The sequence below is a fragment of the Berkeleyomyces rouxiae genome, assembly GCF_048999995.1.
Source record: "Berkeleyomyces rouxiae strain 22BRR77 chromosome Unknown BrBRR77_ptg000005l, whole genome shotgun sequence".
Taxonomy (NCBI): Eukaryota; Fungi; Ascomycota; class Sordariomycetes; order Microascales; family Ceratocystidaceae; genus Berkeleyomyces; species Berkeleyomyces rouxiae.
In genome coordinates this window covers 421,390-434,137 of record NW_027396495.1, presented here as the reverse complement: position 1 = coordinate 434,137, position 12,748 = coordinate 421,390, and the positions used below count along the sequence as shown (strand labels likewise).

At 56.4% G+C, this 12,748-nt stretch overlaps 3 protein-coding genes across 3 annotated transcripts; 1 reads left to right on the top strand and 2 right to left on the bottom strand.

Moving 5' to 3' along the window:
• Positions 1-4,458: 4,458 nt before the first annotated feature.
• BROUX77_005257 (uncharacterized protein) lies at positions 4,459-5,806 on the top strand (the record flags this gene model as incomplete). The annotated part of the gene is made up of 3 exons (XM_073750111.1): positions 4,459-4,638; positions 4,697-4,729; positions 4,790-5,806. 3 exons carry the CDS (start codon positions 4,459-4,461, stop codon positions 5,804-5,806), a joined length of 1,230 nt encoding a protein of 409 aa, XP_073604143.1.
• A 497-nt stretch (positions 5,807-6,303) lies between these two features.
• Positions 6,304-8,497, bottom strand: BROUX77_005256 (uncharacterized protein; the record flags this gene model as incomplete). The annotated part of the gene is made up of 3 exons (XM_073750109.1): positions 6,304-6,421; positions 6,489-8,090; positions 8,154-8,497. 3 exons carry the CDS (start codon positions 8,495-8,497, stop codon positions 6,304-6,306), a joined length of 2,064 nt encoding a protein of 687 aa, XP_073604142.1.
• A 1,220-nt stretch (positions 8,498-9,717) lies between these two features.
• On the bottom strand, positions 9,718-11,092 carry BROUX77_005255 (uncharacterized protein; the record flags this gene model as incomplete). The annotated part of the gene is made up of 2 exons (XM_073750108.1): positions 9,718-9,958; positions 10,017-11,092. 2 exons carry the CDS (start codon positions 11,090-11,092, stop codon positions 9,718-9,720), a joined length of 1,317 nt encoding a protein of 438 aa, XP_073604141.1.
• Positions 11,093-12,748: the final 1,656 nt, after the last annotated feature.

The following is a 12,748-nucleotide window of genomic DNA, read 5'->3' as shown; positions in this document are numbered from 1 at the left end:
CGCTCCAGCTTTGCACATGACTAACGGCAATAGCCACATGTAACTTTGCATCTCCGAGTTGAGGTAGTACAAACATCTTGACATGGTCGCCTTCACCCGCCGCTGCTACCTATACTACGGCCTCCGGCCCGGTGGGATGTGCCGGGATTGATTGGATAGATGCCAGCGAGGGTTGACGCCCACTTGCTTGGTCATGATCTGCCAAACAGGCCAGGATGCTTCGATGGTCACAGAGTGACGCAGGCCGCGTGGTCCATCGTCCACATCGTATACGATACACTTGTATCGGGCCCGTTGGTTTGCCAAGTAGAGCCCGACGAGAGCGCCGGTGTGCCGGGCAGCCATGGAGGAGGCGCGCCGGTGCTGCGATAAGCTACACAGTACAGCATCAAAGTCTAGCTTCTTGCATTCTTGGCTCTGTTCACCTTGGCTACGCTGATTTCTTTCTGTCTTCTTGTCTCCTCTCTGATCCTCTGCTTCTGCTTTTGCTTCTCTTCTCATGCCAGGCCAAGTCTGTCCCTGATCTGCCGAGACAGACCCACAGCGCTCACGCAGTCCAGTCCAACGAGCAAGTGCTACCAACTCCACCAGGGCCATGGTTACCTTGGCCCAAATATATGCCCTACGGGGGTAGTCTAAGCTATAGCTATATAGTAGTTACATGTGCTAGTCTGAAGTCTGAGAGCACGCTTCCCATTATTTTTATTTTTCTTCTTGGGACCCAGCTGGCAGTCAAGTCTAGCGTGGCCTTGCTACTACGTGTGTGCGTGCTCAGCAGAAAGGGCGAAGAATTAAATAATGAATGAATTCGAGCCAACCATGAGAAGAGCAGAGCATGACAACGCACCAGCCAGCAGGAACAGATCCGAGCACAGTGCCAGGCTTCGTACCAGGCACCAGCAACGCACATGCGGGACCAGTCCAGTAGAAAAATAAAAGGAAGCAAAAAGGCAGTTGGAGAATAGGTCCTGACTCGGGCTGTTCCTTGATGCGGATTTTGGTAGTGGTGTCAAATGGTAGTGTTGGTGGCATAAAGTGTGTTTGATAGTATACACAATAGTTAGTGGCGTCATCTGCAACATGCCAAACTGGCTGCATTGTAGAACACAGCGACAGCCAGAGAGCGTCGCGGCAAGCAAACACCACACATACGCACATATAAGGAGAACAGGTATTGAATATTGGTGTAGTTACATGTAGCTAGTTATATGCATTCACACGCAACATCAGCCATACAAGGGTCTCTCTCCCTTTTCTTTTTTTCCCTTTGTTTCCTGGTGTTTGTTTGACTGGTGACATCCAACAATAAGTCCTCAAGTGAGACAGAGAAAACGTCGACTTGCAGGGATGTCTCTCGTTACCTTTGGGGCCTGGTTGGAGTCTTGAAATGTGGTGTTCTCGCACTAACTACATAACTATACCACTTGTATAGTTATGTGTATGTGTGCAACCAGCCAGCAGCTAAGCTAATGCATGCTACCTTTGCTCCTCCTTTCTACCCCCTTCCCAATATCTGACTTGACAAGTTGACAGACTATGCTGAGCTTGTGCGTGGACATACGTGCATACATACATGCTGCTACGTTGTCGAGACGGGGGGAGGGAAGGGGAAGGGAAGGGGAGGGGGCAGGGCACATATAGTCAGGATATGCCTGGTCGTAGGCTTTGCCTAGGCTTTTGTACGACATGCTAACTATTATACAAGGACAGGTAGCTCGTTATACATTACATCACATATGTGCATGGAGCGTTGATGCTTGAGGAGCAGCAGCATTACATTATAGACTCGCACATATCTATAGCTAGTTACAGTCATGTCGCAACTATGTGGTTAGTTATTGCTTTGTTTCCTCCTTGTTGTCATCCCGCTACCTACCATTTGCTTCCTTGGTCTCCCTTGCACCCGGAAAAAAAAAAGCCTGCGTGGCTTTGTCTTGGTCTCTGTAACGTTGCCTTTAGCTTTTTTTTTTTTGGAGGGGAAAAAGTTTAGATAGCCTTTTTTTTGTCGCTACATGGTAACTAATGATACAAGCAACATGGGAAATGAAGATCCTGTCACTGATAGTTGTGAGAGAGAGAGAAGAAAGAAGAAATAAGAAATAAGTAAGCTAGTTATGCAAGGTGTTTGACATGATGTATGTATGCACAGAATGACATAATGTTAGGGTTATCGAGTGTAAGCGGACTAGGGTTAAAGTAAGACTAACCAACAACCAACAGACCCGAGGTCACAGCAGTCACAGACAACTGCCGACCCAAATGTCGGCTCACACCTCTGCTGGCGTATTATATTGTATGTATAAATCCAACACTGCTCCCACATGCGCACTGCATCATCACGTGCAAGTCCCGACTGTCTGGAATATCTGCAGCGCCGTCGGATACTCTTCTGCATAGGATCCAAGGCTCACAGCCAGTCGGCGGCAGAGCTGGCCTGGCTGTCCGGGCTGGGCTTCTTTTCTGGACTTGGTTGGTTGGGTTTGGGGTGGTACGTGAATAAAGGCAGCAGGATTCGTTTAAGCTTTTGTTCCTGTGTGGTGGTTTTTTTTTTTTTTTTTTCTTTTTTTTTTCTAGTTACGGCACTGTTTCTTTTTCTTTTATGTCTTTGCTGCTGGCTCTTCCTTTCTCTTCTCCCCTTGAGAGCACAAGAGACAACGCTAAATGGCATTTCCGGACTCCGGCGCACAACCACGTCTTTTCGTCTCAAGCTTGTAGCCGCGAGTGGTCCTACAGGTGGTCCTGCCGTCTGGGTCCTGCAGGTTGCTCACTTTCTGTCCTCTATCTCTGTCTCCCTCTCTCTAGGCCTTCTTCTCCCCTTTTGCCTTGGCCATCCTGGGTGGACGATGTGGACTTGGTATCAACGTCAACGTTACTTGTTGGCTGTGTTATGTAATGAAAAGTGGAGTTTTTGTCTTCTCTCCTTTCTCTTTTCTCTTTTCTTCTTCTTTTGTCTGTAGTTGCCTCTTTTGGAACGGTACCAAATCTACGGCTGTAGACCTGGGAACATGCAACCACCGGGCCAGCCCAGGAAGGAGGGCTTCGCGCACCTGCCTTGGCTGTCCCCTCCCGATCAGTCGGCCGGCGACTCTCGGCCGGGCCGTTTGGGCGGGCGTCTTTGGCTGATGGGCGCAGGGAATTTAGCGGCACCACATGACTGTGAGCTGTTTAATAGGCGCCCATTCCTTGTCCCGTCTGGGGGGGATTCTGATCTTGTGTCTCTTAGATTAGACTTTTTACACCATTGCCAGCGTGTGGATCATGTCGTCAAGGTTGTCATTTGGCCATAGTTGATATCAAGAACGGCCACTAGCTGATCAGCATGAATTGAACGTTCCATTCTGTAGGTGCCCGTGGTCAGAAAATGCTACAATAGGCAATTTAAGTGGACGGCCCCCCGAGCGACAAGAAATACACCAAAGCGAGAAATAACGTTGGCAGGAAGTCTGACTTTTTTTTTCCAACAGGCCTGGCTACAGTGCGCACATACCGTACACGCACTGTCCGGCCAAATCCCCCCTCCGGTAAACCCGCCGAAAGGCGCCGGCCAGTTTATGCGCCCAGCACCCAGGTAGACCAGCAGCCGGCACGAAGACCGGCGCAGGGGGGATTCCATGTGTCAAGCGCTGAAACGGACGGCATGGCTCCCAAGAAACTAACAAACACGCGTTGCACCTTTTGCCAGCGCCAAAGTGGCAAACCCGCCTCCAGCTGGCCCGTTCTTCTTTCTCATAAGCGTCTTGTTTGCGGCGGATGCAAGCCGAGGCAGGAGAGAGGACCAGTCCAGAAGCCAATGGAACCAGCGTGATCTCCATGTCAGAGCGGCCCCCAAGGCTGTACCCATCCAGGCAAGCGCTCCAAGTTCCATGGCCGGCTCATGCCCTGATATCTTGCGGCACTGGACTCTTTGATATCTCACGGCACTTGGCGGTACAAGACACCGGCTTGGGCCCGCCAAGGATGGTCCACAGGGGGGGCGTATACTTGGAACTTGGGCTTATACCATGCTGGCTCTGGCTGGTTCTGGCTGGTTCTCTGCTTCGAGCTAGAACCCCCCCAGATCGGCCATTCTGTGCGGGTGACTTCTTGAAAGGTCCTGAGACAGGCGCTGTGTGGGCGTGTTTCTTATCTGCTTATGTGCCGGCGCCGGGACTTGTGGGAAGCCCTGAGCCTGGCCTCTGGGAGACTACGCCCACATACATATAGGCCACTCCAGCGAGAGAATCTGTCCTGGTGCCTCTTCTGTTCTCTCTCTTAGACACTGTCACCACGCCACTCGCCACTCCCCACTCCCACATATCACTGCTACTATCGCCACCATCATATATCCGACCTCTTGCCCTTGGCGTTGACTCTTCTGCCATTCCCATTCTTATTCCCATTGCCACTGCCACTCCCGCCCTTGATTATCCCGCAATCCATCCCGTCTGTCTGCCCCGTACCCGCCCCCTCTCGTCTACCATGAGACTGGTCATCCGCGACTCGCCCCAGGACGCCGGCGTCTGGGCCGCCAACCTGATCGTTGACCGCATCAGTGCCTTTAACCCCAGTGCCGAGCGTCCGTTTGTGCTCGGCCTGCCGACCGGCTCGACGCCGTTGGGCGTGTACCGTGAACTCGTACGGATGTACAAAGCGGGCCAGGTAAGACTTTCAACCATCCCTTGTATCACCTACGCACACACTGACACCCATTCTTCAGGTATCCTTTGCTAACGTCGTGACCTTTAACATGGTGAGCACCTCTGTTCCATGTACCCTTCTTCCTCACTACCCCTCCTAACTATTCTACCAGGACGAATATGTTGGTCTCCCGCGCGACCACCCCGAAAGCTACCACTCCTTCATGTGGACCAACTTCTTCTCGCACATTGACGTCGTCCCTAGCAACGTACACCTCCTTAATGGCAACGCCGCCGACCTCGCCGCCGAATGTGCCGCGTACGAAGGCCTCATCGCCTCCGCCGGGGGTATCCAGCTCTTCCTAGCAGGCGTCGGCGAAGATGGGCACATTGCCTTCAACGAGCCAGGCAGCAGCCTGGCGTCGCGCACGCGCGTCAAGACGCTCACGCACGACACTGTCCTGGCCAACGCGCGCTTCTTTGGCGGCGATACCAGCGCCGTCCCGCGCCAGGCGCTGACCGTCGGCGTGGCCACGGTGCTCGACGCCCGCGAGGTGCTGTGCATGGCGCTCGGCGCCCGCAAGGCGCGCGCGCTGCACAAGTGCGTCGAGGGCGCCGTCAGCCACATGTGGACTATGTCGGCCCTGCAGAACCACCCGCGCGCCATTGTCCTGGCCGACGACGACGCAACGCTCGAGTTGCGCGTGGGCACCGTGCGCTACTTCAAGAGCATCGAGGCCGAGGCCGAGACCGAGACCGAGGCGCTGGCTGCCAGACAGGCTGTGGCCGCCTCGGCGGCACGAACCGCCTCGTCGCAGGCGTCGCAGGAGGCACCCGTGCTCACGCCACTGAGCACGTCGCACGCCGCGACGCCAATTGTCATCGAAGCCAGCTCACCCGTGGCCGAGACCGGCAGCGCAATGTCGGCGACCGATGGCGCCTTGCTCGGGGCGTCAATGGCGGCGGCCGCAGCGGCCGCAGCAATTGCGCGCACGTCGTCGCCTGACTTGATCCTGGACAGCATGTCGTCGCGCATCCCGGAGAGCGAGCTGCAGCGCGCCAAGACGCCCGAGCTGGTGCCGGATCGCATGGCCTCGCGGCTGCCCGTGTCGGATGCGACGCCGTTGCTGCGTCGGCTAACGCCGAACCCTGAGACGCAGATGCGCCGCATGGGCGGTATTGCAGCCTGAGTGTGTGTGTCTCTGAAGAGATCAAGCAACACAACACGCACACAATGAGTGAGAAAAAGGAGGCGGAGCATAACGTGAGTATGAACGACCCGGCGAGGTCACCAACGATACCAAGAAACCCAAACAGCAGCCCAGCCAACGCCCGGTCGCGTCTGCAAAGGCTACAATCACTGTATATAGATCATTCGTTAAGCAATTGAATTTACCACTGGATTTAAAGCATAGCTATGAAAAAGGGAACACGTGAAACAGAAACATGACAAAAGGATGACACGCCGGATGGCCAAAACAAAAGTGTACTCTGGGTATTGCAGGCGAAAGGAACAAAGGCCGACAGGAGGAAAACAAAGCAAAAGCAGAGCCGTAAGGGAAACGGGTATAACGGGAGTGGGAGGATCTCGAACGGGAGGGAAGAGAAGATGGAGAGAACGGAGGAGAGGAGAGAGAGAGGGGGGGAGGGGGACAGGCGCCCAAGGAAAGAAAAACATGGGGAAGTTCTACTCGGCTACAAAATACCGCTTCGCCTTGTTTTGCACTTGCTGGGCCTTGATCTCGGGCGGCACGACAGTATGGTGGACTACATGGGGACGATATACAGCGTCGACGGGTGGCATCCTGTAAAAACAGAGCAAATGTTAGCGAGGCACGGGGTCAAGAGACACGAGATCAAAGGGGCACCTACCAGTCGTCCACGCTCAGCGGGAAATACTCGTACAGCATATCCGCGTCCTCCACAGTCGCCTGGCTCCCGCCTGCAGCTCCGGCGCCAGACACCCCGCTCCCCGGCGCAGCCGACGAGGACATGCCGATCTTGGTGTGCTGCGGGCTCTGGATGTCGGCGCTCGAGCGGTTGGGACTCCGCTCGTCCTCGGAGAGCGAGAGTGGAAAGGGCCCGTTGCCCATGGACGCACCGGCGGGCCCGGCAAGGCCGGACAGCGCGGATGAGGGCATAGAGGCTGAGGATGAGGAGACCTTGGACCAGGCGGGGATGGGCGGCCGGTTCTGGCCGGGCGAGAGCGCTGGCTTTTTTGACATGTGCTGTTGCTGTGATGTGGATGCGGTTGTTGGGAGCTGCTGCTTGGTCCCGAGCTGAGGCGTTTGTGATGGCAGATTGGAGGATGTTGATGATGCATTAGGCGGAGTTGAGTACGGGTGCGGCGATGTTTGACTTGACCAGTCGGTTGGAGCCTGTAGAGAAGAGTGGTTAGCCCATCGAAGAATCGCTGCATCCGGCTGCGTGCTGCTCATTATCCGCATCTTTCTTACCTGTAGCGTGGGCACCGACGGATACCTCGCCTGCTGCTGCTGCTGCTGCTGCTGCTGTGGCTGCACGGCGGCGCCGTACTGCATCGGCACCGAAGTCTCGCGCTCGGAGCCGGGATTTGAAGTGAGCGTGTTTTTGCGCTCCAGCTTGCGCTCGGCAACCAGCGGCACGTCTTTGCGGCTGTCAAAGTTGCGCGGGCTGCGGCCGCGCACAATCACGGGGCTCGACTCGACCGAGGCAATGTTGACCATCTCGCCGGCGCCGGTCTTGCCCATGAGCGTGATTTGCACGACGTAGTGCTGCTGCTGGCCCTTGCGCCGGCCGTTGTTGGCCGTGGCGTGCTTGAACTGCAGGCGCTTCCAGAGCAGGGGAACCAGGATGGTCGAGGCGTCAATCTCCTTGGCCGAGTCGAGATCAAATGTGATGTTGGCGGGCGAGGTGGCGGTCTGGCGGAGCTCCTCGTGGCCGGCACTGTTGGTAGAGGCGGCGGCAGCAGCAGCGGCGCTCTTCCACGGCACGGAGATGATCTCGGTCGGCTTGTGCTCAATAGACTCGCTGGCGGTGATGGAGGCCGAGTACTCAACAATCTGCGCGCGGGTCCCGTTTTCGCCCATAAACTCGACGGGCATCAGGCGCGGCAGGGTCACCTGGCCCGAGCACTGCCACAAGTTCCGGCGGTAGCACGTCAGCTCGAGCGGGCGGCCCGTGTTTTCGGCGCCAAACACATCCTCGGCAACAAAGAACATGCCGTTGAGCTCGGCGCTCATGCCAAAGTCGACAAAATTGCCGTTGTCGTCAATGGGCACCAGGCTGGCCTTTGCTTCGGAAAAGCCGAGCAGTTTGTTGTCGAGCGTGCGCGGCGAGGGTTCTTCTTCGTGAAAGGTGTCCAGCTCACGGGAAGGCTCAACCATGCGCTGATAGGGCGGAAATGGATCCTCGAATGTGGCAAAAGACTCGAACTCATAGGCGGGCTGCTGGAACATTGCGGCGCTGTGAAGACCACCGGAAAAGGAGTTGGGCCTGGACAGAGGGGATAGTGTTAGCAGGGTGGCTATTTTTGGGTCGCAGAGAAGGGAAACGTACATGGGCGGAAAGTCCTCGAAGCCAATCTCGGGCTCAAACTCGAGCCCCATGGGCTGTGGCTGTCCGGCCAGCGCGAGGTTATCGTTCGGCGCCGAGACTGATACGGGGCCGTGGTGGGCCGTGTGTGGGTGGGCAGAGAGGCCGTGGGGGTGTGTGTGTCCATGGGCGTTGTGATTGTGGTTGTGGGCGTGGTTGTGGTTGTGGTTGTGGTTGTGGCTGTGCGGGTGGTGGCCCGGGTGCGGGACAGATACGCCGACGGACATGGGCACAGGGACGGGCACTGGAACGGGCCCGGGTCCGGAGGCCGAGCCAGAGGCGGAAACGAGTGGGTTGAAGGCATCCATGGTTCAAGATGTCAATGGTGAGGTCGGAATAGTAATACAGAGCAGATTGCTGCGACAGGTCATGGCACGGAGGGTGTGAGTTAGCCACGGGGCCGGCTGGGCATTTCTTTGGCGGGCGGAGGCGGGCAGGCGCCGCAGGCACAGATAGGGACAGCCGGTGGGGGGGCTATTCCAGGGTGCAGGGTTTCCGCGGGCAGTCGGCGGCAGAGCCGGATGTGAGGGCGCGCGCGGGGCGGGACTCGTCGGCTGGTAGTTTGCGCCGATGCGACAGCGGGCGGGGGGGAGGCAGATCCGGCACGGAGACAGCAGCACGGCAGAAGCCGGAGCCTGGACAGGCAGCACGGGCGGCAGGCGGCGTGCTAGGCGGGTGTGCTCGGCGGCGGGGCGTCGGGAAGGCGGCAGCCCCTTGATGGAGGGGTTTTTGGCAACGGTCGCTCAGAGCCGGGATGGCCTTGGTTGGCTGGCGTGGGAAGCCTTGGCGGCGGGCGTCGATGTGGGCGGCGTGGCCGAGAGAAATAGTAGCAGATTGGCGGCGAGCGAATTGAGCGAGTCCAAGAACGGGCGCGACGGCGAGGCGGCAATGGGGCAGCGCGGCGTTTGAGAGGCGGCGGCGACTTGCGGAGGGGAGGCGATGTGAAGGCGGCGATTTGTTGACAAGGCTGAAGGGGAGCTCTCAGGGCAAAAAAAATAAAATAAAAATTGCGGGAAATAAAATAATAGCAGGCCAATACTATGGCAGCGCGTCGTGGTTCTGGGCGCCGCTCTGGCTCTGGGGATGCGCCTAATTCTGGCCGCGTCGCTCGGGGACAATTGCCGGAGAAATGAGACGCAGCAGAGATTGGGAGGCCGGCCGAGAAGCCGCGGGAATCTCGGCGTCTTCTGAGGACGGGGCGGACTCTGCTTTATGTTGTTTTCACGGATAGCGCCGTTCCTTCTGCGGGCTACAGAGGCTTTTAGCATGCGGGACGCTGTATGGGGGACAGCTTCAGGGGACTGGGTTTAACCTGTGGGATGCTGGCTACTAGATCATGGGGGTTTGCTTAGAGGGACACCACCATGCAACCGCCCTATAACTACTTTCAAGTCCACTATAAAGTACTCTGATTCAGGGCTCCAAACACAAAATATCACTAAGCTACACAGTCTCCCCAGGGTATTATCCGCTATAACCAACCACCAACCACCACACTTTCCACGAGATCCTCAACCATCACATCTCATCACACCACTCTCTCGCCAAACTTCCACACCTCGTCCAACACCAGCTTCGCCTCGCCTCCAGGCCCCTCCGCCTCCGAAAGCACCACCAGGTCCGCGTCGGCCCCGGGCTCCAGCGACCCCTTGACTGCCCCAAGCCCGAGAACGCTAGCCGGAGTCTCTGTCGCCGCGCTCAGTGCCTCAGCAGCCGAAGCTCTGGTCCACGCCATAAAGTTGTTGATGCATTCTAGCAATGTGATGGAACTAGACAAGATTAGCATTTGCCGCCATCCAGACCAGCCGCTTCTCGCCACTGACTTACCTCCCAGCAATTGTCTCAGAGCCCTCAAGAAGTAGCTTCGAGCCCTGCTTCACGATCCTGTACAGCTCGGAGCCCATCTGGAACTCATATCTGCCGTCGGCACAGCCCACAAGGTGCATCGCATCCGTGACCAGCACCAGACCGTGCGGGTGCGCCTTGTACGCCATGGCGACGGCCGCCGGGTGGAGATGGATCCCGTCGGCAATCAGCCCAAAGAACGGCATCTTGCGCCTGCCCACGCCGCCTAGCAGGCCCACCACGCCGGGCTCGCGGTGGTGCAGCGGCAGCATGGCATTGAACAAGTGGGTGACCATGGTGGCACCGGCATCCAGCGCCGCAACGGCCTGGTCGTACGTGGCCGCCGAGTGGCCGATTGAGAAGACGATGCCGCGGGCCGCTAGCTTGCTAATCACATCCGTCGTCATGCGGCTTAGCTCGGGGGCCGCCGTGACCATGCGGATAGTCGCTGCCTTGCCGCTGCCCGAGGCGCCCGGCAGCGCTGCATGCGTCGCCTCGAGGTTGCTAGCGCCGTAACACTCTTCCAGCGAGGCAATCGAGTCGGCTGTCAAGAAGCAGCTGCGGTTATGCACGCCGTTTTTGGCCGTGTTCAGGAACGGGCCCTCGACGTGGGCGCCGAGAGACTCGGACCCGTCAGTCGGCCGGCGCAACAGTCCGGATGGCCCAAGGTGCGGCAGTGCCTTTTGGTACAGCTCTGGCAGCTGGCTGGTAAGCGTGGGCAGATACGCCGTCACGCCTGTCTCGATCAGCTGGCGGTTCACAAAGGCCATCTTCTTGGCGTACTGGGCGTCGTCAGCTAGCGTCGAAAAGTTGAAGCCAAAGGCGCCGTTGAGCTGCAAGTCAATGAGGCCCGGCGAAACAATGCGGTTCTGCATATCCAGCACCGTGTCAGCAGCCAGGCCGGAGCCGTAGAAGCCGGCCTGGGCATCCAGGATCTTGCCGCTGGTGGTGTTGATCCACAAGTCGTCGGCGACAAACTTACCGCCGCGGAGCAGCCGGCAGTTGGTAAGCTTTGTGATGCGGGGCGAGCCGGGGATGGATATGGTTGTAGCGGGCATGGTGGAAAGCAAGTTGAAAAATATCGGTTCAATAGAATAATCGGTCGGTAAGCGTGTGAGTGTGGGCAATGAATAGCTCGGTTCGTGGTCTCGTCAGTATCGCAAGATCGGCAGTCGAATCACAGCGGCGGCGAGTCTCCAGAAAAGCCCGTCAGCTCGCCTGTATGTATACATCATAGCCGACAGCCTTGCATCAGACATGGCAGTTAACCATCGCTCGATCCCCGTCAATCACGCACCATGGCGCCAGACTAGGCTTACTTCGGAACATCGGCCAACATGCCGGGTGGTGTGGACCTCCTGCAACTAGCGGTATATCTGCACTAATACAAATACATGCCACCACCGGTACTTATACCGTTGCCTGCTCCTTCATACTAGCGCCACAAACTGTTACAACTATGTTACTTGTGCTGTGTGTAGTTATCAGCAGCTGTTGTTACGTTATCACCATCGTGCTGCTACGTCAAACGCCGTCGCTTGATGTGGCCCCCATCAGCTGCAAAGAAAGCCTTGCTACGTTCTATCGCCTTAGTGGTGGTGACATCGCACCACAGGGCCCGTGAGCCACTGAAACCAGGCCGTGAATGTGTTAAAATGCTAGTTTTGCGAGAACATGACAGGCTGTGCCGCAGCTGTAACGTCTCTCCTCCACAGCTCATCTGCCATGATCCCACACCAAAAGTCCGCCCATCTGCATAGTTGCTTCTTCTTCTCCTTCTTCCAAGCAGCCAAGAAAGAACAAAGCAGCAACTAGCCCGGGTCTGTCTGGGTCTTCCCTGCCTATCCTTGATGATACTCCTAATATTCCTCCTACCGCAGGCTTTGTTGCAGCAGCTTTAATTGGCACAATCCTAGCATCCTCACCTCCATTTGTCTTCCTTGGACTTACACGCACGTCACAACTTGAACAGGGTTCATCGTGGTTGATCTGCCTGTCAGACCCGGTCTTCAGCCCATAGTTATCGGTTCCATAGGTAAAGTTGGTCATGTAACGTGCCAGAAGCCCATATCAAAAGTCCAAATCACCCTCAGGTTTGATTGGCTGGGCCAAGGACGAGGGTTTGAATCGATCATGTTCCGCCCTTAGGGTTGTGATAACCCGCACCTAGTGCTGACAGGAAGTGTTAGTGTGGATGCAGGAGTAACCATCAGCTAGCCTATAGATGGGCTTTTCTGCTCGGGAGCCATCTAGGTGAGCTCGGTGGCTTCGGTGTAGATTGTCTTTTTTTGCTCCAGGGAGTCATCTGGGTGACTGCGGCTACCTCGGCGATCTCGTCCTATGCCGTGACCCCCACACAGAGTAGTGATAACTAGTAATAATGCCTCGTTGTTGTTTCAACTCCGCATGTCGTCGGATTTGACAAAGCCACAAACTCCTGGTATTGCTTCCCTATGAGAATTGACCAAGTGCCGGTGATTAGCGGGTCGCCGAAGAATTGTTGGGCAGGACTGGGGAACTATGCAACACATACATGAATGTGAAATCTCTTGTCGAAAGCGAGTTACGATGCAATCACACTCAAGATATTGACTAGCTAACTATTACAAGCATCTACCTAGAAGTTTGAAGTTCTTCAAACAATAGAGTCACACGGAAAACTCCGTAACTAGTGTTCCTCTACGGACAAAGGTTCATTCTAACTATGCTCTGGA